Below are 27,629 nucleotides of genomic sequence, written 5' to 3' on the forward strand. Positions count from 1 at the left end.
ACATTAATTTATAACAATATGGCTAAATAATAATGAAACACTGCTCCTGCAGGTGCACATCTCTGTGTGAGGGCTTGCCTGCTTCCCTCTAGACTTGAAGGGAGACAAAATCATCTTTCATGGGTGGGGCTTTTTTTACTTTGGATTCAGTGTTCTTCCAGGGGCAACCAGGCATTCCTGGTCAGCTGAAAGCAGATGCAGAGCACACTTGTGCTTCTCTGCAAACAAATAAGTATAGACATACCAAGGAAGCCAAATATAAGTGTATGTGTACATTTTATCCTTCTCTACCATAAGAGTGGAAATGAGACTGTATGGTTGTTCAATGCTCCTTGATAGCCTTGAAGCACAGACTAGGAAGCCTCTTCTAATAAAAGAAAATGCACTGAGGGGGTACAGACACTGTGTGAAGCAGAATTTTTTTCAGCTTCAGAGAAGAGGTAGTTTGTTAGGTGTCTATCAGCCTGGCTGCAACCAAACTGTATTTGTAAACATTAATGGGAAGGAAGTAAGTTTTCTGCTTAAATTAATTGGGGGAATTGTTTGACTTTTGGTGGGTAAATTGTAATGTGTTTTTGTTTTTTGATTGGTTTTTTTGAGCCAGTTTATCTGCAGTGATAAATACAACTGAACATTCAAGGGCACCATCATTCCCTCAGTGTCACTGTGTCACATCAGAGTTGTGTTGCCCTCTTGCACTGGATGCTGTAAAAACTCAGCCTAAGACTAAACCCCTTCAGCATCTCTGCAGTTGAGGAAAATGTGTCTGTGGTTAGAGATTATCTTTTAGTACATCTGAACAATGAACTTGTACCTCCTGCAGTATTATTTCAAAATAAAGACATCTGCTGTAAAAGCCTACATTTATTTTATCTTAGCTCTGAAATTCTTATTTGAGAGCTTGTAGGCAAGATTTAAATCAAATAAAACTTGCCTCCAGTTCTCACCTAACTTAATAATTTGACTGTTAGCTTTTTTTTTTGGTGTGTAACTAGAATATTAAATATTGGCTGTAGAGGAATGTTTCAATCTTCTTCAGTAGTTTATCATGTAATATTTTGTTTGATAAACTCAGCATTTTACCAAATAGTTTAGATTTTGTGAGGGAGAAATGTTCAAGCTGAGAGCTCAATGGTATCTTGCTAGTTATGCTTAGATATTGGATGTAGTACCCTGCAAAGGTGAAGAATGACAAAGCAAAGGCAGAGAAACATCTAGTTTATTGCAAGGTCACATTCAGGAAAAGAAAGTTCTATGTAAGAATCATTTCCTAGCAAGATATAACTGAGTTAGATACCTACAAAAACCTCATGAGTAAAAACACTGCACCTATGGTTCAAAGAGACCTATGCTATAGTATTTTCTATAGAAAATACTATAGTAGAAAATTATATTCTAATAAACTGTTACACTCCTGATGAGATCAGTTTAATTCCAAGTTACGTGAAAGAATAACAAATTATCTAGGTGAAATAAGAACAGTTCTATGTTCTTATGGCTAGTTATGATGACTTAAGGTGAAATAAGAACAGTTCCATGTTCTTATGGTTAATTATGATGACTTAATGGTGTGAGCTTGTTGCCAGGTGAGACACTTCATTCTGTCCTTACTTGAGGCAGCTGTTAATCGAGGGGGTTTCTAAGTTGTTTGGCCTTGCACTTAAATAGGATTTTTGTTTGACTGGTTTTTTTTAATAGCTTAAAACTTAAAAAAATTTTAAAATCTTACAGCTTTCTTGTTAATGTGTGGCTTTATCCCTTTGTTTTGCCAGGAAACAGTTCCCCTGCTATACCCAGCAGATCCTAACGGAGCACTGTAACGAAGTGTGGTTCTGCAAATTCTCCAACGACGGCACGAAATTAGCAACAGGATCTAAGGACACAACTGTTATTATATGGCAGGTTGATCCAGTAAGTGTGAGAATGGAATGAACTTGTCTTGCCCTTTCCTTTCAGCTTTCTCCTGCTAGGATGGTGTGGTTTTTGTAGGGCAGGCTGACATGTACTGTAGCCCTGTTACATCCCATTCCCTGGGATGTAAGCCTTGTAAATCTCATAGCAATAGGATATTTCATACATCTTTCCTGCTCATATCTATTGGTACATAAATAAAGAGGTTGGTTGGTGAATCTAAGCCTGTTTTGACTTGTAGAAGTGATTATGTAAGTATGTCCATATATTTCATAATAATTGAAGACTGGGAATAAACTTGAACATACACACACAGCATTTGAAGTTGCTAATGCTTGTGGAACTCTCAGAAATAAGATCCTTTTGGTTTTTTAACCACACTCCTGCAAGCTGGTATGTGAGGTGGAAAATGAAAGGTTTCTGCAGTTCCATACTGGTGTTCAGTGGGGTTTGAATCTGAGTTTCTTTTCTTTCACTTCAGGTTAGGAACCCATATAATCTGAGTCCTTTTTCCTGTTAAAATGATGGGAGGACTTTAAAACTCTGTTCCATGTGCATAAATGTTATGTAGCCCCAGAACTAAAGCAGGCACCATGGCTTTTTCAGGCACGAGACTGCTGTGGTTTGTGTCTTACTCTGGGCCAAGAGCTGCATAGCAGCAAAGCTGACTTCTGTTATTTAGTTTGGAAGTTATCTGGAGTTTGTTTGTTGGTTTTGGTTTTGTTTTGGTTTGGTATTTTCTTGGAGTAATTTAGGTGAATTAAGGATCAAACATTTTTTGCTGTTAACTTGTTAATTGACTGTAGATGCACATCTTCCTTCTATATTGATGGGTTTTAATACCAAACATCTTGATTAGAACATCTTAAAGTGAATTGTTAGCTAATAGCTGCTTAGTAAAACCACATAAATGTTTTGTGAGAGTTTAGACCAAGCCTTTTGACCAAGAGTTGCCAAAGAATAAAAATCTTTGGAAAATAGTTGGTGGGAAAGTGGTTTTGTAGTGTTTTATTGGTTTGTCTCCTTTTTTGGGTGCTTTAAAAAAATTGCAATGCTTTCAAGCAGGTGGATACTTAAATAGCATTAGGCCACATCAAGTGATTCCTATTTGCCAGAACATGCTTCTCACATTTCCTGTAGCAGTTGACAAGGTCTTTTGACCCATAAATTTAATGTGATTTTCAAGGCTTTAGGTATACAGAATTATTCTAATCAGTTTGCATAAACTACATGGAAACAAACATCCAGCAATGTCTGGGCAAGTGGTGGGAGAGCCTTGTTTTAAATGAACAGTGTTTGAGTTTTCCACACATACTTAACATGTGTGAGAATCCTTCATTTCTCCCTTTCTTTCTTCATTGCCCCTCTTGAAGTGTAAGAACACTAATGTGTTTTCTTACTTTCATATCTTGAATTTTCTAATGTGTTTTCTTACTTTCATACCTGGAATTTCTTACTCTTTTCTAAGACCCAGCCACGTCTAGATTGTCTTAGCCTATGCTTCTGTTGTCGTTTCCATTGCTAATTTCACAGTTCTAAGGAGGCTCAGCAGCACTAAATAGTGTCTTGAGCTGACTGGGTTTGTGTGGGCTGCATTGTTTGACTGTCAGGAAGTTTGGCAGAACCTCTGTGGAGCACAAAGGATGAGCACACTGTGCATCACCTTGTCTCACATGCATCTTTGTTAAGAGTTCTCCTTTAACAGACTCCTTAAAAAAATCCCTTCTGCATTTTCTGAAACCTGTTGACAGCTTTTTGGTGTTTCAGCCAAGGAGCTCAGCTACTGCAGACTTGAGTTGATGCCTGAATAGTTGCTTGTCATACACAACCATTTCTTTTGGTGGTGGGTGGGAGGCAGGTTGACTACATTTGGAGATATTTGCCTGGAATACCACTGCCTGCTGTTTTAGAGCATGGTATAGCAGCTTTATGGTATTTGGGGGGAAGTATGAGAGCAGTATGGAAGATAGTAACAGCCCCAGAGTGCTATCATTAGAAGAGGAATATCTTATGTATCTTGTTCCTCATGAGTTTCAAATATGCTGAAGTGACAGACTACTTTAATCCTGTTATAAAAAAAAGTGTCTGCTCTAGACAAGCTCCAGGATGTGCGATGATGTCAGACATGACTCAATTTCCTTGAAAATCACTTTAGCTACAGACACAGCAGGGTCTAATGCAGTCCAGGAATAATGATTAGAATGGAAAAGGGGTCTTGAGGAGGTCCATTCATTTGCCCCTCTTTCCATGCACTCTGAAGATTATTTTTAGCTCACTTTCTTTTGAGGAATTTACTTTTTCTAGCCAGCAGAACCCCCAGTGCTGCAGGCTGGCTGAGAGTCACCAAATCCCTCAGAGCTGATCCCAGGAAACAATCCTGTGTGTCACTCTTCCTCTGGTCTTTCTCTTCAGAATCAAGTGCTCTGTTGATTAATACTGAAAAAAAAAAAAAGAGAGAAGGGACAATTAGAGAAATCAAGCTAGAATTTCAAATTAGTCACGCTTTTTGAAAAAAAATTGTGGAGATATAAGCATCTGCCATGCATGGAAAAAAACAGGGGAGGGTGGGTAGAGGGAGGACAACTTGATTGCCCTTTCCCAGAGGCTTCAAATAATTACTGTCAGCATTTTAACAAGCTCTGTTCTACTTGTGTATCTGCTGTTCCCAAGAATCAGTGCTAATACTGTACTGAAGCATGTTTCTGTATTTAGGAAGCCAGTGTGTGGTTGTTTCACAGTATCTAGCTGTACTATTTATTTTTACAAGCTTCTTGAAAAGTCAAGTTCCTCTGATGAGGCAGCAGTAAAACAGTTGTAATACAGAGATGATACAAGAGGCTGCATGTGCCAAGTGTGCTTCATTCACTAAATCTGGCAGAAAACAGCTTGCTGTAGGCAATGCTTCTGAAATAAGAACACCTCTCAAGGAAGATTTTAAAAATATCTTTCTGTAAATCTCCTTCCTTGAGCAGCACACACAAGATACATGCAAGTTTATAAAAATTCACTTCAAGGTTTTCCCTTGTCAGCAGCTGTGGAGGTTTTGGTTCTCTGTTTAACCAGAACAGGTTTCCAACATGTCTTTAGTTTTAAGAAAGTAACTTAATTCTGTAAAATACAGATGATAGTAATTTCATATTTCAGTAGATATAGAAAAACTTGACTCTACAGAAATCTTCTGTACTAAGGCAAGTGTAATGTCATGTAAAACTTTGTACTCAGTGGCATTTCTTGAGTTTTATGTTCAGACTCACAGAACGTTGGAACAAAAATACCTCTGAGTGTTCTTGTTTTGAAGGTTGACGTTAGGAGCTTTCATTTTCTGGCCCTGTAAACTCTCCAAGCTCTCATGCTGTAGATGGATGCTGTGGAAGTGTGAAATGTGGTGGGAGTTGATTTGCAGTGTCTCAAGAACACCTCTCCTGTTCCAGGACACTCACCAGCTAAAACTCCTTAAGACGTTAGAGGGTCACGCGTACGGCGTCTCCTACATTGCCTGGAGTCCGGATGACAACTACCTTGTTGCCTGTGGCCCAGATGATTGCTCTGAGCTTTGGCTCTGGAATGTACAAGTAAGTGCTGGCTAAGAGTGAAAAAAAACCAAACTTTGTGCTGCTTTTGTTTCAATATCTGAATCCCTTCTTGAAAGAAGGAATCGCTGTGGGCTTGTGCTGAGTGTAAAGAAGAGATGCTGATCTCCCTGCCCTCCTCTCAATTTGAAAAAATAATTATGGCAGCTTGCAAATGCTCTTTGCACTTTGGACAGAATTGAAATTGAAGTTCAAGTCTAAGTGTCTCGGATTGTGCAGCAATTCTTGTGTGGGTGGTTACTATCGTTTCTGAGAAGGGATGGCATAAATGGATAGGATGTCAGAGAGCTCCTGAAGAGAAGGACAGCAAATGAATCAAGAGAAGCAGAGGGCAGAAGTATCTCTGAAGGGAAGCAGTTGCTCATTGATGATTTTAACAAGTAGGAAAAGTAAAAGATGCAAACTGTTCTGCTTCATGTAACCCTCCCAGTGATGTCAGTGACAGAGGCTTCAGTTTATGATTTCAGAACTTCATTTTTCCATCAGGAACTTGGGCATTTTGCCATTCCCTCCATGAATTTGAAAATCACTTTCTGCTGTTGAATTTTATGGGCACTTGAGTTGATATAAAAGCTTCTCTTGCCTCAGCTGAGAGTTGTATGTACTTCCTTGTGTTGCCTTGGACTCTGAACTAATGTAGTTTCCTAAAACACAAACGTTGCTTTTCTTCACCCTTGGAACACTTTTCTTCTGTTTAATTGACTACATTGGCTCAGTGAGGAGCACTGCTGACAATGCCACTCATTGGTGTTCTGTCTTGTGAAACAGTGGCTTTATAGGCATGAAAGCTAAATTTTGGCATGGAGAGCTTCAGCTCAAGGAGGAAAACATTCTAACTACTGTGATATTCATAACTTCTTACTAAAATATATTTTGTCACTTGTTTTCTTCTAGTTTCTCTCTGCCTTCTTTCTTTCAGTGTTTTGGTGGGTTTTTTTCATTTGCTAGTGCTTGTCACTCTCTTGGCTTGTTCCTATGATTTCTTTTCATTCCACTCTAAATCTTTTAGCTGTCTGACACACCAACTATTCCATCTCTCCTGATTTGAGAGACAAAAGAAATTGTCCCAAATCAAGTCCAAATTCACTGGATATGCTAAAGTAGTTCTGCCTTTCCATTGCATTATTCATAAGTACGTCTTGCTTTTTAATAAATATATCCACCTCCAAGCTATTGTTGTCAGATAAAATTACCAGTGCCTTTTTGGGAAAGGGTTCTGGTGTAAGGCCCTGCTGCCTTTGTTTGTTTTCCAGACTGGGGAGCTGAGGACAAAGATGAGCCAGTCTCATGAGGACAGTTTAACAAGTGTGGCCTGGAATCCTGATGGGAAGCGCTTTGTAACGGGAGGGCAGCGTGGACAGTTCTACCAGTGTGTAAGTGCTCTGCAGCTCTCCCTTGGAAAGCAAAGCAAGGAATTAAAAGCTTGGTCAATGCTTTTTTGGGTTTTGTAGATGTGTACACTAAAGGTTCTGATCCTTTGCAATTCAAAGATTTATGCAGATATTTCAGCAGCACTTCTGTGTGGAGCAGTTTGAAGGGTTTGAGCGTCTTTGACCTGCCTCAAAGAGGATTTGTGGTCTGGAATTTTTTTTTCTTAGCTGCTTCAGAAAAAAACAGAAAAATTCAGAAAAATTAATAAAAAGCAGTACCTTTGCCCACAAGTCTTTTTATTCCACAGAATTTTGACTACATCTTTCTTAGTTTTTGCATGCAGTCTTTGCTTAGTGAAAATAGATGTGAAACCCTGATTACTTGGCGAGAGCTGGTTTGGGGTGGTGGTCCACAGTTTCACCACACTCTTGATTGTTTTTTTCAACTGGTTCCCATAATAATAATATAGCACTGTGAAGGTCAGCTCAGTGATGGGGTGCAGGTGGTGTGAGAAAGTAAGTGACAGAAGGGATTCTCTGCTCTCCAGGGTGGGTTCCTACAAAAGCACTTGCTTAAGAGAACCAACTCCTAATTCATTAGGTCCTACCTTATAAAAGGTAAAATTGCTTTCTGTAGCAAGTGTCTGACTAGAAAGGGAAAAACATTTTTATTTGTGTCACAGCTCCTCAAAAACCTGAGACTAATGGTTGAATGTTTGTTGTTTGGTTTTTTTTTCCTTCTGCTCAGGATTTAGATGGTAATCTCCTTGACTCCTGGGAAGGGGTGAGAGTACAATGCCTTTGGTGCTTGAGTGATGGGAAAACTGTTCTAGCGTCGGACACACACCAGCGAATTCGGGGCTACAACTTCGAGGATCTCACAGACAGGAACATGTAACTGCCTCTCTTCTTGGTTCTGAATTCCTCTTCCTAGTGGCATTGTGGGGGACAGGATGGGAAACAAGTTGTTAAATGTTCTCAGTATTAAAAGATGGGACAAGAATTAGTGAGCAAGTTTCAGCAAGCAGCATTTGATCAAATATTAGAAATAACTTCCTGAGCACTGGAGTAGGTTTCTGGTGGATGTTTTGGCATTTCTGTCATCACAAGAACTTGTAGTCCTCTCAATTCCTGACATATTTTGATAGATTCTGCCTTGAGTTTAGGAGTTGAGGTCTGGAGTCCTTTTTGGTCTTGGTATTTGGCCTAACTATAAACAAGTATTGCTTGTTTATAGTTAGGCCAAATAAGTCCTGGCTTATCTGGTTTCTAGAGTCATACCTTATTTCAGATTGGGAACTGTTTTTGCCTGATCATACTGTAGAGAGAGGACATGCCTGTTGTCTTGGTGTTGCATCATTATCTGCTTATCTTGACTCTTTTGTGTTATCATTTCAGAGTACAAGAGGATCACCCTATTATGTCGTTTACTATTTCAAAAAATGGCCGTTTAGCTTTGTTAAATGTAGCAACTCAGGTGAGTTGGGCATGTTGAAAGGAAATGGAAATAAATCTGCTTGCAACTGCTACCTGTTTTTAAATATTTTTGTGAGTTGGAATGTTTGATATTAACTAGTTGTATATTGTGTAATAGAAGGTTTTAATATTCATAAATACAGCATGGAATTAATTCTCTGACAAGAAGGCAATTTTGTTCTTGAGACCTGATTTTTTTTTTTTTTGTTTACTGATTTATAGTCAAGAGTTTCGTATTGGGAAATATGAATGTTATTATCTGGGTGTTGCATTGAGAAGCCAGGTACAGCAAGAACTGTGGCACTTTACATGTCTGTGGCACAGATTTTATTTATCTATTTCTGCTTTTGAAACCTTGGGTAAAAATAAAGCTTTCAGATTGGAAGGGACCTACAGTGAAACTTTAATTTAGTCATTTGATACATCTTTATTCTTTTCACCCACTAACAGTATCAAAGTTGGCTCTAAAGTAGTGCACTTCCATGGCTAATTCTTTTTCATTGTTCACAAGAATGCTATTAATAATACTTAATGATAAAATAACATTCTTTAAATTTCTTATTTGCAGGGAGTTCACTTATGGGACTTACAAGACAGAGTTTTAGTGAGAAAGTATCAAGGTGTTACACAAGGATTTTACACAATTCACTCGTGTTTTGGAGGTCATAATGAAGATTTCATTGCAAGTGGCAGTGAAGGTAACACCATTCTCCTTTGTGCAGAAAACTGGAACACTGTATCCTTCCTATTCCTTCATCTTCTAGATGACAGTTGCTAACAACAACATTATAAAAGCAAACCAAGTGGCTCATGAAATAAATTTGAGGCTTGCTGGGATTGTGGCATACTTCAAGAAGTAATTGTGGGCTGGCAGACAGAATCTTCTGAGAGGATGGCAGAGGTAGAACACATTAATGACTCTTTTGTGTTCCTCCTCTACAACAAAAGCATCTGCACAGTTTTAATTAGAAGTGGGTGGGGTGTTCTTGAGGATTTTTTTTTTTTGTGGTGTGATATTTAGACTTCTGGTTTGAATAAAATGTACTTCTGGGGAATAAGAGCTTCATTTGCCTGTTGAAGATACAGGTGTGGTGAGGTTATTTTAATTTCCATAGATTCATTTTAATTACAGACAGAGTAGTCTCAAATTAGGCAGTTGTTGACGTAGTCTGGTAGAGTTTCTTGGTGATTAAAGGCTTTGAAGTCTGTTTTTATTCAGCTGTCTGTGGCAAGAGTAGAAATTGTTAAAAGCTTATGTGATGAATTGGTTTGGTTTTGTCACTGGTGTGGTGCCATCACCTGCCATGGAGGTCACTTTGAATTCAAGCTTATGCAGGGCCAAGAATTACACTTGCAATATGTAAACAAATTACTGTGACTAATGTGTAACTCACAGTTCTTAGGAAACAAGGTTGGCCAAGGCATTTCCTACTCTGTTTTTGGAAAATATGAAATATATCTAAAATAAAATCAAGTTTCACTCTCTGACTATATCCAGTGGAATATGACTGAAGGACAGCACCTCCAGTCCTCCAATCCAGTGTGAACCTTTTTCCATGGCTGGACAGGCTTCTTTGTGTGAGACCCTAGTGCCTGAAAGTTCAGGATTTAGCCATAACCCTGTGCAGGTGTAGACACTGTAGTGTACCAGTCATTTTGGTGCCCCAGTTTATTGATTTTCATTGTTTAAAAACCACTGTAGTTGGAACTGGAGGTAAGGACCTGATGGGTTCTTAGGTTTGAACTGTCTGAAGCTGTCACCTTTGTGCAAGTGTGGCTACTGAGACTATTTTTAAAAGACAAGCAAACACAAGCCCATGTGAAGGTGGTACCTCAAGTGAGCAGGTTCAGCACAGGACAAGGGAGCTACCATGTAGGAAAAAGCTTTGAGGCTTTTCTAGCAGGAAGGTCAGAGAGCAAGTTTGTTTTATAAGGGGCTGGGAGGAGGAACAGAGGAAGATTGGTTTGTTTGCTGAGCCTTCAATGGCATCTATGTGAAAGCCTTTCAGATAGATCAAAATAATTTCATTTGGTTGCTAGACCCCAATACTAGGCTTTTGTGTAATTCTAGCAATACACACTTGTACAGCAACTCTGTTTGGAATATTCCACAGACAGTCCTAGACAGGTAAACCCACAGACTTGTTAAAGGCTGCAGGTCTACAGCTGGGAAAACCCTTCTCCTTCTCCCTACCCTCAATTTATTCTTAAATATGGTTGGTTATAAAGAATGACTCTTCTCTAAACAGTGCAGTAGAGTGTCTAACCAGTCCCCTGTTCTATTTCTACCATGTTGCTGGAAGTAATTAAAAGCTTCCCATCACAAAATAGGATGTGCAGGGTTTGTTTGCATCTGCTTCAATATGTACAAATTGATATTTTTAAATACCACACAGTGATTGGTTGTCAAAGATAGTAATAGCTCACAGTTTGAGCCATTAAGCTTTAGTGCTCCCTCATCTGCTCTGTTTGCACTTTCTTTGGAGTGTTACAGGTTTTTAGTATTAAGATGTGTTTCATAAACTATAGAGCTGTGATCTTATCTGGTACTCATCAACAGGAGGTGGTTATAAATATTCTTAGTACTCATGACTTTATAATGCATTTACTAATTTGCAAATACAATTAATTGAGGGGGAGAACAAAAAAATCTGCAAGTCTTCCTTTTGAATAAGATTTTAATTACAGGTATGGAGTTGTAGAGTAGTTTAGTTTGTCTTTTTACCCTTGTATTGACTTATTTGCATAAGTCAGTACCCTTGTATTGACTTATTTACATTCCAACATTTTCCTTCAGAGTGTAGTAGAGTTGCAGGTGTTAATGGAAGAGTTTTGCCTGTGTGTGATGGTGTTCACAGGGGTCCCAGGATGAGGGAAGAGATGAGGCTCTGACTCTGTTTCAGAAGGCTGATTTATTATTTTATGATATATATTATATTAAAACTATGCTAAAAGAATAGACAAAAGGATTTCATCAGAAGGCTTGAAAGGAAAGGAAGGAATGATAATAAAATCTTGTGACTGACCAGAGTCTGAAACAGCCGGACTGTGATTGGCCATTAATTAGAAACAACCACATGAGACCAATTACAGATTTATCTGCTGCTGTGGAATGCAACAAGTAGTTATTGTTTACATTTTGTTTCTGAGGCCTCTCAGCTTCTCAGGATAAAAAAATCTTAAGGAAAGGATTTTTCATCAAACATGTCTTTGACACCCACGTTCTTTTGATCGCTTTTAAAAGCAAAATTTTGTTAGTGCTGTTCCCCACCAGAGACTGGAGTTTCAATGGGAGGTGTGAGGGTGCTGCTGGGTGTGTGCAGAGCAGTGCTGCTCAGGCTGCTCCCTGTCCCTGTGTTTGGCCCAGATCACAAGGTGTACATCTGGCACAAGCGCAGCGAGCTGCCCATCGCCGAGCTGACGGGGCACACGCGCACGGTGAACTGCGTCAGCTGGAACCCCCAGCTCCCGGCCATGATGGCCAGCGCCTCCGACGACGGCACCGTCAGGATATGGGGACCAGCGCCTTTCGTAGACAACCAGGATATTGAAGGTAAAAAAAACAAAGAAAAAAAGCCTGGCTGAAAAATTAGTCACTGCTTCGTTTGGTTTTTTCTAGTGTGTGACTGGTGGTTTTTATCTGAGTTACTCGTTTTGTGTACGGCCGGTGTTTCCAACATTGTTCTGACATGGCCCTGTAGAAAACTCAGAAAACATGGCCCTGTGGTGTCACTAAGAGCCTAGAATTATGTTAACTTATTTATGCAGATTATATTAACTTATTTGTCCATAAAAACCTTGCTTTCAATGCTTAGGTTTAGTGATGTACAATGTTATTAAAATTTAAACAGTGCATTCTAACCACACTGCAAATTGAGTAATGGTATTGGGATGGTTACAAAAGGAATTCACAACAGAATTTAGACAGAGTGTAAAGTTTTACCCTAGAGAACCTGTATGAAATTGTATCTTTACTAACCATCAGTAACCACATGTGGCCAGGGGAAAGAGAGAGAGAGAATGCTCATTTTTTTGCTGCCAAAATGCACCCAGGTGTTCCCAGCCCTTCTTGCCTTCCCCATTGTTAAGGAGGCAACTGCTGGGGAGTTGTTGTGCACTTTATGTGCTTCTGTCATTACGCATTCAGCCTTGCAGTAAGAATTTACAGGAGACATTAAAAGGATATATAGTATATCCTATTGCCACAGAACCTCATGGATGTGACACCAAGGGGAGCCTGTGCTGGTAGATAAGTAAACACCTCTAGTTCAGAATGTCCCTTAGGTAAAAATGGCTGAAAGTTGGAAGGATGTTAGGAGGAAGAATTACCTCTTCTCCCTGCTCCACTGCTTTGATACAGTGAGCTGCTTGCTCACTCTTTCTTAGTTCCTCCAGAAAACGAACCATCAAAATCAGCCACAAATGGATTTCTCACAGCAGGGCTTTCACAAGAGGTGTAGGTGCACAGAATAATACCTGACCACTGTAGGAATCCTAAATGGGTGACAAGACAGCTCTGTCCTTAGCACAGTCCCCATGAACTTGTATGTGAATGTGTGTTATGTCTTTTTGGACCAGATGCTTTTTGAGTACCCACACCTAACATGCTAAAATAATTTGTAGATTGTTGTGAATAATTTTATCTAAAACAAGTGATTTTAAGCATGGAATTGAGCTGCAGTATAAGATCCATTAACTAGTGCATGTTCAGCTAAAATTTATGTAAATAGACATGTTAATTTATGTAAATAAATTATTAATTACCTTATGATAGAAATATGAACTGTTGCTAAGATCTTCAAGCTGTGATTTCTTTCTCTCTCTCTGTGTTTTTGTTTTTGCTCAGAGGAATGCAGTAGCATGGATAGTTGATGGCGAATTTGGAGCAGACGACTTCAGTTTAACTTAATTAGTCGTATTTTAAATGGCTTGGGATTTGGTGCAAACAAACATGATTGATAGCTGGACAGACATGCTCGTCATGAAAAAAAGAACCATTTCTGAAGCCCAGTTGGGGCCAAACATTTACCACCTTTGCTTCATAGTAACCAGTCGAGATGAAGCACGTCTTTAGAACTTTGTTGGACACCGTGTTGAAATTACCCCCCCATCGGTTGTGAAGAACTGTGCTACATTCAGGCTAACCATTGAACTCAGTATATATATTTTTCCCTCCTGCCTTTTTGTCTGGCAGGCTACTGTTCTTGTTGCTCTTCTGTGTAATGAAGTTTAAATGCTTGTTTGGAACACTTTATTTAACAGTTTAGAAGGCTTGATAGAAAGAGTGCTTTAGTCTGAAGAGTATACATTGGATAGGAAAGTATTTCCTTCTCTTGTTTCTCAAGTCTCTCTCCGCCTTACTTAGCTTGAGATCTTTGCAGCTTGGTTCATGGATTCTAGCCTTGCCCGTTGCGCAGTATATCTATCAATTGAGAGGATAAACCAATGAACTATGTCAAAAGCACTCTCAGTATCACATTTGACAAAAAGTTTTGTACTTTTCACATAGCTCGTTGCCCTGCAAAGGGGTTAACAGCACAATTTTTTAAAAATAAATTATTTATAGGATTAAAATGACTTCATTTGTATACATTTGGAATTAAAACAATGCAAGAAGTGTCGTGAAACACGGTATCACTGATGCTTTTCTGGAGTGGCCTGAGACCCAATCAGAAGCAGTGGCTGGAAGGAGATTTGTGTAGGCAGTAAAGCTTGTTTCAGATGGAGGAATTCACTGTCCATCTTACCAGTTAAGCTGTATTAGCTAGGAGAAAAAAGCATTCAGACTGCACCACCAGTCTAAGAGCTGAAACAAGAAGAGGTCTTTTGGTGTTTTTAATTACAGAAATATATGCAACAATGCTGGTGTAAAAGGTAGACTACACTTTGAGGGAAGAATGTGTTGAAAGAGTCCTTTCTTCACAAAGTCAACACTTTGTATGAGTAATTTACGTACAAATCATAATTAAACACTTGTATTATGATGGAAATTTTTTCTTTATTTGATAAACAGGGGTGGACAGATTTTGTTGTTGAGAATATGCTTTTAAGTTTGCAGATTGAAATGCCTCTCCCAGACCTTGTTGCAAGCTGGTGCTGTGAACATCTTGACACATCTAGGAGTAGTTCCACTAATGTCCCATATTAAGAGAAAGCAAACATTTATAGTTTAAATATTTATTCTTTTTGACATAAACAGATGGCCTGGCATCTCTGTGCTTCTGCACTACACACAAATCCATTATGGGATGGCACTGGATTCCCTTTTGCCACCTTGGGTGGAAAGGTAGTGTTGGTACTGCTGCAAAGTAAAGGAGGAGCAGGGAAGGGCATGCCACCAGTCCTGTGAGCAGAAGTGTGGACTTCACCCTTTCCTGAGATAATGATTTAGTGTCCTTATTAGTCATGTGTGGAAGAAGGGTGGGGGAAGGTTTGCTGGGATTCCTGGGAAGAGAGGTGTAGCCACTCTGAGTGGGAGTGTGGTGTTTCCCAGAAAAACAAAGGTTAGCAGGCTAGACTTTTTTTTCCTTATAGATTCCAGCCATCCAGTGGTGTGTTTGTCTTGCCTTGTGTGCAAACTTAAGCATGAGTTAAGATTCTGATACTGTGGTTGAAACCAGCCCCAACTCTGACATTTGAGTCTTGTAATACCTCCAAAACCAGGTAGGAACTTAAATGTTCAGCCTTAAAACTAAGGTGAATGCTTTGATAGCAATTACTGTTTCACAGCACTGAAAATACATGTGTAAACTTAAGATTATACATCAGTTCCTTCTTCCTTTAATCAGTTCTGGAGGAAGCTCTTTATTTCCCTTCCTAGTTCAAAAAGTGCAAGATGAGTCAGGCCTGTGGCCTTAATGTTGCAGGAAAACAGACAAGTTCCCATGGTCAAATTTGAGTAAGCTAAACCTTGGGGTTTAAGGAAAAATTAATTACTTAAATTGTAAACAGTAAATTGTAAAATGTTTTACATGTTCAAAACATGGTACAATTCATAAGCAATGCCAGCATGTGAATCTTTGGAAGTTACTCTAGTATTGTCTTACTCTGGAACTTAGGTTTTCAAACCAAACATTGTATAGGGAGAGTAAGGAGAAGAATGATTTTGATGTCTGTTAATATCTCCTGCAGTGGTCTGTCACTACATACTCATGGAAATAAAGTGGGAACTTGAGGCAGGTGGTGAAGGCTGGATCAAATCTCAAGTGTAGATTTCAAGTTTTATTTGCACTTCAGGCATTCCCAGTGTGGTGGCCATAACTGACCAGGGTGAGATCCTTTCCCTGCTGCAGCTGGGGGAAGGTGTGGGCTGATGCCTGCTTTCCACAGCAGTGCAGTTAGGAATTCAAATGTAGGACTCTGCAAAAACACTGCCCCTCTCTTCTGGCCTCGGACTGTCCCTCTGAGGTGTTTAGAAGCTGAGTTAGGGAGCAACACGTGTGGGACCTCTCTCCCTTGGTGTCCTGGTGCAGCCATGGCATGGAGAGCTCCAAGCAGGTGGCACTGCTTCCAGTGTCTCAGTGCCAGCCTGCTGGCAGGCAGGACAGAAAGGGGAGATGCATCTTCATTTTGCCACACTACTCAGTCCCACAGCAGCTGCCATTAGAGATGTAGCAATGAGTACCATCCCAACCTGGAGATGAAAGACCAACCTAAATTATTTCCAACACTATGTGGATTGAAAAGTACCAATACTTTTTGTGCACAGACAATAAAATGAGACTGGGGTGGGGTGGTGGGGGGGAAAGCCCAAATTAGTTTGCTCATTTGCAACACTTTGATTTCCATGTGCTTAAAAATGTTCATAGGTTGGAGTGTAAGGCTGGAACAAGTACACACCCCCAATGAATGACTGTATTTCCAGTCAGCAGGCCCATGGTTTTAGAGAAGAAAATACTGTAAGTGTGTACTCATTTTGTAACTTTCTCTGGTCACCTGTTGACTTCAAATATTCACAGTAGCCCCACGTTATTATCAAGGCAGATCTCAAAAAGAAATGCTGAAGCATTTTATTATCTGAATGTTCTGTAGCTGTTCAGGTAAGTAATTTTCAAGGCACAATGGAACACAAAAGGGAAAATGGTAGCTCTGTTCATGTTTTGGAGGGGAGGGAAGTGGGGGAAATGACACCTTTGTTTTTAAATTCCCTCTGTCTTTTCTGAAGTTCTCCAACTTTAAAGTTAACTTCTCTTTATGATTGGAGCAAAGATGCAAGCTAGAAATCTGCCCAGATCTTGCCAGTTACTTCTCAACTTGGCTTCAACCAGGTAATGTTGAATAAAACTGTGTGCTGTTGGGAGTTGGTGTCTAGTTGTGTATTTTTACACTGCTAAGTGATACTCCCAGCCAAAATCAGTCCTGGAAGTTTCCTTAGCAGGAAGCCAGGACTTGTACAATTAGCTGTAGCTCGAGGGGATATGTTGTAGATCCAAATGGGGAGGGAGGTAGAGAAAAAAGAATGGGCATAAAAAGCAGGATTTACTGACCAACAAATAAACTACTGTAACTCAAGGGGGAGGAGGAAAAATGCACTTTCAATAGTTTGTCCATATTTTTAGCTACAAAATTCACTTGTATCTAATTTCTTTTTGAGACGACTATTAAGAGGAACACCCATCCCATAAATGGCTAATCCTCCTTTTGCCCTCCTCCTGTCTTTTCCACATTGGCTTGAGTCCATTTTCAGCTGCCATACTTGATTTTTGAAAACTGCTACTTTTTAACGATGTCTAGAAAGCAAAATCATTAACTATGACACTTTTTTTAAACAGGGTGGACTTAATTGAAGTGTGCAGTGTTGAACTACTGCTGCAGTAGCTGCCTCTAGTTGAAATAAACTGTAGCCAAGTTTTCTGTCTATTCATCCAGATAATCTGGATTCAGTCAAACATCTGTGAGAGTGTTCCTCCATCTGGTGTGAGTGTGTGTGTGCATGTGTTCCACAAACAGACAGAGAACCAAATGTTCTAGGTACTTGTCATGTTTTATTGCATACTTTAAGTCGTGTGTATGTGAAGTGTCCTTTGACCAGAAGGTTTCGGTTAATATCAGTATATTTTTATAAATTTGAAATTCATTGTGCCCCATCTTTTTTTCATAAAACATTTTGCATTCTTAGGGTATATGTGCTAGATTTGAAACTTAACATTTTTAGGCACAGATGGAAAAAGTTATTGGCTCCTTGAAAACATATGGGACAAAATGGATCCTCAAAGCATGTATGTACTTACAAACCAAGCTGTAGAGATCAAGAAAAGAACTTTATTGTTGATCTCAAGATTTCTAAATTGTCAAGATTTATATGGAGTTGTGGTGGAACTAGTTAACACTTAGAGCTTTTGGTATGTAATGACTATTTGCTATGGACTGATATTAAATGTTTCAAAGGATTGCGTTCTTAAACTTTCTGGATTTTTGTTACTCTCAGATATTATTAAGTAGTTAAAAATTTCTTTGCTATATTACATTAAAAACATAAGAACTTTGGGTCTCGTATTTATTTTCACTTGTTTTACTAATTATTTACAGAACACCGTTTTAACTTTTTTATTTTATAAATGTGTAGTATTTTAAACATATCTTTAAAAATTGTTCAATTGGAACTACATTAACTTCTGATTTGTTTTTATTAGGGTTTTTAAAAAAAAAAATACACTTTTTCCATGTCGGTGCACAGCACTTAACAGAAATGTTTGTATTCCCTTTCTTTCAATTCAATAAACAATAAATAACTGGAATGAATAGTTGTTAGTTTCCCTAACTTCACTTATATGACTGACTTGGATGTTAATTTCCTGATCAATAATTGTAGCTTTCTTCCATATTATTTCACTTCCTCGCTAGGAAAATTAATTTGTGGCAGTGTAGCTGCAGCTGAGTCACTAGTGCTGTCCAGGCTCTGCTGTGTGCCTCTAATGCCCCTCACCCTTGTGTTTGTGCTGCACTTTGGCACTCGACTGCCCCTGTCCCAGGCTGTGCTTTTCTCACTGAGGCTCTGTGAAATCCATCACTCCTTAACGCTGCAGCCTGCTTCAGTACCTCACTGTGGTTGTTGTAGGTGAGCTCTGAGTTTTATGGGGTTTTTGGTACTTCATGGTAACAAGGTGCTCCTTAAGTACTTGGATCTCCTGCCTCTCTGTTCCCTCCAACTTGTCTCTTCTCCCTGTGCCTTAAACCAGAACATCATCTTTGTCCTGCACTTTTATTCAGCTCTAGCTTATGTTAAGAAGTTGTGCCTAATTTTGACTCCCTGTAGCTTTTCCAAACTCAAACCTTTTGCTGATGTGCATTCAATTTTTGAATTCTTTTAACTTACTTATTGATTAGTAGTCTTCCCTCCCTCTGGTAGCACCTTTGTATTGACTTTGTTCTCTCCCTTACAGTGTAGGCAGCACACAGGTAATTATGGCTTAAATGCAGCTGCCGAGAGCAGGGATGTGCTTCATTCCTCTGCATGTCCTCCTTTGTGCTGCTTCCCTTGGCTGCTGGCATTTGCAGGAGGGTTCTTGGTTGCAGACCCACTTCAGCCATAAATTATTCACAGAGCAGATGAAGGGAGTTACTGACAAACCCAGCTAAAAAATCTGTGCTTCATCTGCTCTCCTGTCTGCTTTTAACGAGTCAGAAGAGTGCAAAAAACAGGTATATGAGTTCTATGGGCCTGGGACTTTACAGCATTTGTAACATTGAAGTCCTGTGAGTTTGGGATTTGATATTTTTGGGTGTTATTTTAAAATCTGTTTTGGTTTTTTAATGTGTCTTTTGGGTTTTTGTTTGCTCTTTAAAATCATTCAGATTATTTCAAAGAAATTCCACAATGAACCTGAGAGTAGATGTGCATTTCTTAATCAGCTTAAATCCAAACTCTGCCTGAGAAGAGCCCTTCCTTACACCTTGTGTCTGCTCCCTGTGTGCCTCACCTGTGCCAGGGCTGTCACCTCATCCCAGAAGGGTGGCAGTGCCAGTTGTCTCCTCACTTTTAAAGCACTGTAATGCTCTGGAGGGTTTGTATGCCTGTTCCTGCCAGAGCTGTGGTGGTGAATGCACTGATAACTGGTTCATAATACCCAGCCCAGACTGTCCTGCTGCTGCCTCCACAGTCCATCACACCCTTTACTTAAAGGCATCAATGGTCTTTTGGCACTGGTGCAACAAAATCCTAGAGAGCTTCTTGTGAGAAGAAAGAATTAGAGTAAAGCTCTGACATTCCTGAACTGATAAAGATTTGCCTTCTTGGGCTTATCAGGGTTTCTGGTTGATTGTTAACCTGCATGTGGAATTGTTCTTAGGACTGCTGCTCAGACCACTGATTTACTACTGGAACCACTGACTTACCATGTCCTGTAATACAGATCCATTTCAGAAAATCAAACCAGTCATTTACTAGATTGAGGAGGCAAGTGTATTTAAAAAACAGGTTAATAACCAACAGTCTGTAACTAATGATTAAAAACATGCAATTCTACACATTTTAACTAACCCCCAAATGCAGAATTCTTCACTGTGTTCTGTAATCTCTCTGAAAAGTGATGCAAGGTGATCATCTTTGCAAGCTGGCTGGGCTGTAGATTGTGGGTGAGGAAAAGGGCTCATGGTGATGTTACATCAGTTAAAAGTTGGAATCCCTGCAGGACTGATTTATTTTCACTGATCAGGAGTTTTCTGTCAATCATAGCTAATGGTGCCTCACCAAGTTATACCTGAGTACCTTGAGTCCAAAGGGAAAGAGTCTGAGTGAATAGGAAGGAATCTGTATTTGACCTCACACCAATTTATAGTGATAGTCAGATAATTTTTTTTTTTTAATCAATGTCAAGTTTCTTATTGTCTTGAACACTGTATGGTAAGCTTGGGTTTAAATTACCCTGTTCTCTGCTGAAAAACAGGGAGTTGTGGTTCTTTTTCTTACCACCATCAAAATTTCTGTGCTCTGGGGGTCTCCCAGGAGTGACATAATTGCAGTATCCCCATTTCTAGCTAATTAATAATGTTTTCAGCTATTACAAATGCATTTTTTCTGAAGATCTCTTTTGAAGCAGGCACTGACCCTGTACAGTAAGAAGGCTTCAACATTACCAGTGTAATTATTCAGCAGAATTGCAGTCTCTGAAACCTGCTGCTGAGGTTTTTACAAGTCTTATAATCAGCTCTTGGATATAAATGAACACAGAACTTATTCATCACATTTTTAGAATAAGATACCAAGCTGCTGAACTGAGTAATGGACTTACAATTAAATGAGGGTAATGCTCATGTTCCTCAGTGTGAAACAAGTTTAGTGAACTGCATCTGTTGTCAGCAGCACAGCAAGGACTGACTTAGGCCCTTTCTTCCAACACCCAAAATATGTGTAGTAGGTTTTTTCACACACAAATAAAGTAATTGAATTGCATACCGTAATCTGCTAAAAAACTTATTGACTTTCTACTCTTCTGAAGTTTTATTTGCTCTCCTTTCTCCAGACCTACCTCCTGTCAGAGTTTTGGCTTTACAGGGCAGTACTTTCTGTAGTTTGATGTTGTGCTGTCAGGTAGTCAGTGTCATCCAGCTGGGGCAGCTGTTTCCTTAGTTATTTTTTTAATGAGCATAATTTTCATCATTCATCTTTAACACAGCTTAACTTGGACTCCATCCATCAAAAATTTAAAGCCAAACTTCTCCTAGAACAAACACTGAACAAGAGGTTATCTCCAGCAATAAAGCATCAGTGATGCCTTTTCATGGCTAGCCCTGAAAACAACTTGACTTCAGCTGTACACTGAAACCCCAAGTAGTTAAAAAAGCTCATAAATTTCCAGATGTAATTACAGAAGTGTATTTTTAAAGAGTTTTAATTGTTGTGTTTGTTCCAAGAGACCTGTTTGCAAGCACATAAAAAACTTGAAGACAGTGAGGGTACAAACTCAGGTTCATCCACTTGTCACTGATGCAAAGAGAACTTGCTGGTATCACTGAAGCAGAGTCACATCAGAACTGGAGTGAGTGAGTGGGGTTATGGGTTACCAGACCATTTCCCTGAGCTACACAGACTCTTGTTTCACCCCACTGACTGTGCAAACAGCAGCTTCAGGGAGTAGCAACTGCAGATTGTCTTTTGCTCTGTAACCAACTCCACCCCAGTGCAATATGATCTTTACTTTATCTGGATGTCCATGATGCACTCCAATGACAAAATAGGAGTTGAAGGGAAAAAGCAAGTATTAATCATGTTTATCTGCACTCTTACACACAAATGTCATATCCACCAAAGGGATCTTAATCCATCCAAATGCAAGACTTCATACAGATTGCTGCAGCAGAGTGGGGAAAGGGAGGAAAATATCACTTTTATTCCATTGATTTTTGTCTGGAAAGAATACCAACACAAAGATGCAAGCTGTGCTCCTGTTCCACTTTGAAATCTGTTCCAAGTGCTCCTTCAAATTAGGCTCTGATAGGACAGCTTGGCAGGCAAAGTCTCATCCTGACAGCTCTCAGCAAGAATCAGACATCATTGCTGCACTTGAATGTGCTCTGGAACAACCATCATTACGAGTTTCCCTTATCACCATTCAATTCCTATGAGGTCGCTTCTGTAAGCAAGGATTTCATCTTACAGAAGCAGCAGCTCCACAAGTTTGGCTTGTAAAGGAACAAAAACAACTGCTACACAGATCCAATGCCTTTTGAAAATATTTTATGTTAAAAATACAGAAAAATATTTCTTGTTCAAAGAGGAAAAATATACTGCATGACGACACTGATCTAGGTGTGTTCGGGAGGTGTCTGTGGCTCCACCACCAGTCCCTGGAGTGATGACCCCATTTGGCAGCTAATGGTTCTTTCAACTTCTCAATCATTTATCAAAGCCAGAATCATACTGTGACAAAACAGAAAACATGACACCAGTGGATTACTGAAGCTTGTGCAAGCAGGAGCAGCTCTCAGTGTCACTGAGAGAACCTGAAATAGAAAGTCAGGGCAGCCCTGCTGTGTGCTGTGCTCATGGAGACAAGGCTGCAGAACCAATGCTGCTCTGCCACCTTGGAGTAAGCAGCCTTACCACACAACACATCTGTCTGCAGCTCAGCCAGATCAACTTCATTTTTTAAAAACAGAACTGGTAAAATAAACTTGGTGCTCAGGAGTATTTCCTTTCTGAACAGGCCACTTACTGTAGGTGCTGAAAGCACGAAGCTCTGTATGTGGTACTTGTGGTTTTGATTTTAAGGAATAGCCAGAGTTTCCAAACAGTGTTTGATCAGAATGAAAAAAGGCACATAGTGAGCCCAGAGATAGCTGTCAAAATGTATTAGCAAGGCTTAGCAGCATGCAAAAACCTAAGACATGAATACCAGCAATTACACCAGTGGAACAGAGGAGATAAAAATAGCTGGCAGACAATCCCTTTGTTGCTTGGGAGCAATTTTTGAAACTAACCTGTAAAGGTACATGAAGAAACAGAGCAGATGAAAGCCCAGCTTAATCATGGCTTCTTTCATGTGTGATTTCAGCTGTCCTCGGTTATGGATCTCTGTGGGATCAAACACTCCCATGTTTCCACTTGGCACCATAATGTACCTGAAAGTTAAAGAATAAAAAAAAACCAAAACAAAAACCAAACAAAAACAAACAAAAAAATTAGGAAAAAAAAGCCCACAACAAAAGCCAAAAAATGTTAGGGAGTGTCAGGGCAAGAGGCAGAAAGCTTGCCAAGAAAGGACTTTCATCTGAAGAGCTGTTTCACAATTCAAGGTAAGGGAGTTCTGGATATTGCAGCTATCTCTGCCAGTACAACCCACAAATAACAAGAGAACAAGAAGTACTAAAAACATCAGCCCAGCTTCCCAAGTATAAGTGAGAGATTCCAGGTGACAGCCAATTCCAGCTCATTTTAATTGCTGTTCACAGTTAGTTGTTGGCATGGGGAAAACGCCCACCCACACTGGAAAGATGCATTAAATGAAGGGACTGGAAAAGAATCCAATTTAACTAAGAATCAGTCATTTATTTAGCAAAAAACCCCACAGAGAAAATGACAAACTCCAGTGGTCACACTGAGATGGCAAAAGCCAAGGCCCTGTGCTGTGGCTGCTGCCTCTGTCACAGCCAGGCTGGGACACCCCAGCACAGCCAGAGGCTGGCAGGGTGAGCTGGGCAGAGCTGAACATGTCGAGTTCTGCTCTCTGAGCCCACATGAGAGCAAAAGCTGAGTGAAGCCAAGGGGAATGGAAGCCAAGGAAGCATGAAACCAAATGTTTGTGTCCTGTGACAAGTGAGCCAGCAGCATGTGCTCCTGTCACTAGAATTTCTCAAGGGAGCACATGAATTCTCACTCCAGCTGAGCTCAGGCTACAACTTCACTTCACTCAGATGTTGTACAGGCTGCACCTTCCTGGAATCAGATTGTTTCCATGCAGGAATTTAACTCTCTAACCAGTTTTAGAAGGGAAAGCAAGAAGTGCCTACTTTAAAAATGAATAGAAGTACACAGTATGAAGCAGCAAGGTGGTAACCAGCACAAGAAATTTTGACAGCTTCAAAGAAACTGCATTCTGTCTGTGGCATCTCAGCCTTTTCTAAATGAAACATCAAACCCTAAACCTGCCAGCAGATCCCAAACCAAGTATTGGTCAGAGCTGTACACAGAGAGGGGCAAACAAAACCAGGCAGAACCATGCCCTGTGTGTGTGTTTAGGCAACATTTATTTATTAAGCATAAAGTTATATTGTCTCATGTTTCTCCAGCTTAGAAACATTTGGAGGCTTTGCTGGCAGTTCTGCAGGAAACAAGGGTGCTATTTATCAAACTTTAAATAGCACAGCTATTTAATATCTCACATTTGTCCAACCAGGTTATCAGTACAGAGATCCTCAACTTTGTTTTAATGAGAGCTGTGAAACTTTTTGTTTGATTCTACCAGCAACTCAACCCATCCCTGCAGAGTTAGCCCTGGCAGGTTCAGGCAAACCAGAGTTACAGCCAGCTTTCCATACCTGCACATTTAACATGGGGCTCTTCCCTCAGAACAGTGACTGCAGATAATTTGTGACAAATCCACATCCAGTTTCCATCAGCTAAACCCCTGTGAAGGGTCAGTTCTGCACACACCAAATTATGTGAAAAGAGATTTTTCAGAGAAAAGGAACATGGTCTGAAGTGACAGTCCCAGTGCTGCCACATGGAAACCCCCCTGGTAACTAAACCATTTCCAAGGTGGCAGACCAGTGGACAAAGAGCAGGAACACTGACAGCTGTGCTAGGGTGAAAAGGCTGCAAACATTCTCACATGGAAGGTTCCTCCCATTCCAAACCTGCCAAATGCAAACCTGCAGGATGGGGGCCAAAAGCAGTGCAGGTGAGGGGAAGGCACAAGTCAGTAAATGAAGGAGGGTGCAGGGGACAACACCACACAACATGGCTTTACAACAGATCAGGAATGGCATGAAAACATTATTAACTCTGGTTTCAGTACTATTTCATAATCCCAATTAATCTGCTATCATTTCCTGTCAGTTTGGGAATGACCCAAAATGGAGATTTCTGGGCACTAAAGAGAATGCAAGCAAAGGCCAAAAGTTTCATGTCCTTGAGCCTGTTGGGTTTCTTGTCACAAGAAATTATTTCAGTTTGATCAGTGAAGACTGCTAGCAACTGAAACATCTCAGCATGGCATGTTATTCATCTTTGTGCTACACTTAAAGCTCAGCTAGTAACAAAGACACCCCAGAAACCATTCAGCACTCACCTGTATATATTCCACGTGGCCACTGGCAGGTTGAGGAGAAAGATGAACCAGTGCAATGAAATGAGCATTAACACAGTGACAACAGCATGGCCAATCACCTCAGGCACCACCCACTGCAAAAAAAGGGGAGAGAGGAAAGAGTTACAGCACAACTGTAAATTCCTTGATGAAAAAGATCCCCAAAATCTATTTGGGTACAGTCTGATTATGAAATCTGAACAGCTGGCAGCAGAGGCATGTGGTTCTATCACAGTGTGGACAAATGAAAACCTTCAGGCAGGTTCCACACAAGTGAGCAGAAATCAAGCCCTGAGATATTGTAACAGAGCTTTTTCCAAGCATCACCAACATTTCTGGAGAGCAGCACAGTCTGAACACAGCTATTCTACACAAGGATTCAACTGAGAAAGCAGAAAGAGCTCATGTGAAATCACTGCAGAGAGGAGTGGGTTTGGGGATTCAGATAATTAAAACTTGCACCAACAGCCCCAGGCTTGGAACAGATAAGGAAGGGGATCAATAAAAAAACTGGCATCATTAAACTGGGTCAGCCCCTGGCAATTCCACATTCTTGGATTGGCAGGATCCTGTGCCATTCTCTATCACATTGAGGAAAAAACACCTTTAAATCAAAGTGAATACACACATGGATAGGCCACAGTGATTTAATGCTAAGAGTTTTAAGCAGATTCATTTAAAATGTACTTTGGCAATGGAATTTACTGAAAGATGGACATCCAAAAAAAAGACAAGCAGGCTGAATTAAGAGACACGTGCAAAATACTGCCAGTCAAGGTACCCATCACACCCCAGTTATTTACAAAGCTCAGGGGAAGGATGTGGTTTTCTCAAACCACAGCAAATGCAAAGAAGAGCAATTTACTTTATTGAGCTTGGAGCAGCATGATCTAGCATTGATGTAGTCACATTCCAGATCTGATAGCGTGATTATCTGAGGTTCAGGATAAGGAAACACATTATGGTAATTCAGAATTCACAAAGCTTTCATTTTATCCAATAAACTGGGGACAACCCTCTGCTCTCAGCATCCCCTGCCTTGCTCTGTCAAAGGCATTTTTCAATTAGTCACAACTCACTCCTAGTTTAGATAGAAGGTTTGGTTATATTTTATCATCAGGCCAAGTGATTTTATTATGTATTCCCAAGGGCAACTGTTGCACAAGTGCTGAAGTTCAGTTCAGTCCTTAAATAGACCAGGCAGGCAAACTTGCAGTATCAAAATTGTTGATACAATTGTATAATCAAACAGTATTTTTAGTATCAAAATTGTTACTCTAACCCTTGTACAATTGTATAACCAAACAGTACTTTTAGTATCAAAATTGTTACTACAAGTCTTGTAAAATTGTATAATCAAACAATATAATAAAATATAAACAATATAATACAATCAAATGATCCTGCAGTTCTGTGACACTGGCAAATGCTGTCTGATACTTTTAGTATCAAAATTGTTACTACAACCCTTGAACCCAAAACTTAATGGGCAGGAGAAGCTGCTAATGCACTTTTAAACTCTCCTCACACAACTGTGCAGTTTTAAGCAGTGAATCTACTTTTTTTTCCCTAACATTTATAACAATAGTGAATTAATTAATGCTTTGCTAGGAAATAAGAGGGTAACTTTCATTACTGAGTGAACTTTCAGACTGAAATATGAATATTTCAGACAGAAAAGTCCTCTTAAAAAGGCTTAGGATGCACATGTGCCCCTCACCATGCTCATGTAGAGCTCATGGTTCTTTTCTCCAAGGAAATGAACACTAAGACATCTTTTTCCTATTCCTAAAAAACGGGTAAAGTCTGTTCATTTTTCAACAACTTATCCTTCTAGGAGGAATTTTTTTTTTTATTGGTTTTGTTAGAAGAACTGGGCAGTCCCTGAAAAAAATTCTCATCGGGACTGAAAGAACGCGCAAGAAAAAGAAAACAAAAATTAAAAAAAAAAAAAAGAAAAAAGAAAGCCAGTTCTCGTTTATTGAGAAAAGCAAGGAAAAAAGGTGAATATGTGCAAGATTGCGGACCAGCGCCTAACAAAAGAACATTGAAACGCAGCTCGGAGCGCACACAGCCAGCACAGCATTGAAAACCCCGCTGGCCGCGCTCTCCAGGCCCGCGCAGCTCCCTCAGCCGTGCCCGTGTCCCCTCAGCCGTGCCCGTGTCCCCTCATCAGCCCCGGCCGTGTCCCTTCAGCCTCGCCCGTGTCCCCTCAGCCCCTCCCGTGTCCCCTCAGCAGCCGCGGCCCCGCGGAGCGAGCCCGGCCCGGCAGCCGAGCCCGCGCCAGCCCCGCCCCGCCGCCCTCAGCCCCCCGCCGCCTCAGCGGGCCCGGCCCGGCCCGGTGCCCCTCGCTGCCCACGCCGCGCCCGCCGCAGGAGCAGGATACGAAGTAGACGGAGAGGAAGATGAGGGCGCAGCAGTCGATCAGCGAGAAGATGAAGACCACCGACTCCATCCCGCCGCCGCCGCCGCGCCCGCCGCGCTCGGGCCCTCCCGGCCGCCGTAGGCGCCGCCTCGCCCGGGCGGGCCCGCGCAGC

General features: G+C 40.4%; 2 protein-coding genes across 3 annotated transcripts in view; one reads left to right on the forward strand and one right to left on the reverse strand.

Annotated features, from left to right (window-relative positions):
- WDR26 (WD repeat domain 26) overlaps positions 1-13,924 on the forward strand; it is a 27,486-nt gene extending 13,562 nt beyond the window's left edge. The window contains exons 7-14 of the mRNA XM_054290589.1: positions 1,773-1,911; positions 5,343-5,483; positions 6,755-6,874; positions 7,620-7,765; positions 8,270-8,348; positions 8,916-9,045; positions 11,715-11,900; positions 13,194-13,924. Coding sequence (XP_054146564.1) covers positions 1,773-1,911; positions 5,343-5,483; positions 6,755-6,874; positions 7,620-7,765; positions 8,270-8,348; positions 8,916-9,045; positions 11,715-11,900; positions 13,194-13,219 — 967 coding nt within the window. The 3' untranslated portion in view covers positions 13,220-13,924. The remainder of the gene's footprint in view (positions 1-1,772; positions 1,912-5,342; positions 5,484-6,754; positions 6,875-7,619; positions 7,766-8,269; positions 8,349-8,915; positions 9,046-11,714; positions 11,901-13,193) is intronic.
- Positions 3,976-27,575, reverse strand: CNIH4 (cornichon family AMPA receptor auxiliary protein 4). 2 transcript variants are annotated; one of them, XM_054290591.1, is made up of 5 exons: positions 27,479-27,575; positions 25,958-26,026; positions 25,075-25,187; positions 22,766-22,906; positions 3,976-4,347 (listed from the first exon to the last, which is right to left on the reverse strand). In XM_054290591.1, the coding sequence occupies exons 1-5, from the start codon at positions 27,545-27,547 to the stop codon at positions 4,326-4,328; spliced, it is 414 nt and encodes a 137-aa protein (XP_054146566.1). In that variant the 5' UTR covers positions 27,548-27,575; the 3' UTR covers positions 3,976-4,325. The 2 variants fall into 2 exon arrangements, with proteins under 2 accessions (XP_054146566.1, XP_054146565.1); XM_054290590.1 differs by lacking the exon at positions 3,976-4,347 and adding an exon at positions 21,652-22,205.
- Between the last annotated feature and the right edge of the window lie 54 nt (positions 27,576-27,629).

Source organism: Melozone crissalis, unplaced genomic scaffold, assembly GCF_028551555.1.
Source record: "Melozone crissalis strain CALT ecotype California unplaced genomic scaffold, PUWL_Pcris_2 ptg000081l_1, whole genome shotgun sequence".
Classification (NCBI taxonomy): Eukaryota; Metazoa; Chordata; class Aves; order Passeriformes; family Passerellidae; genus Melozone; species Melozone crissalis.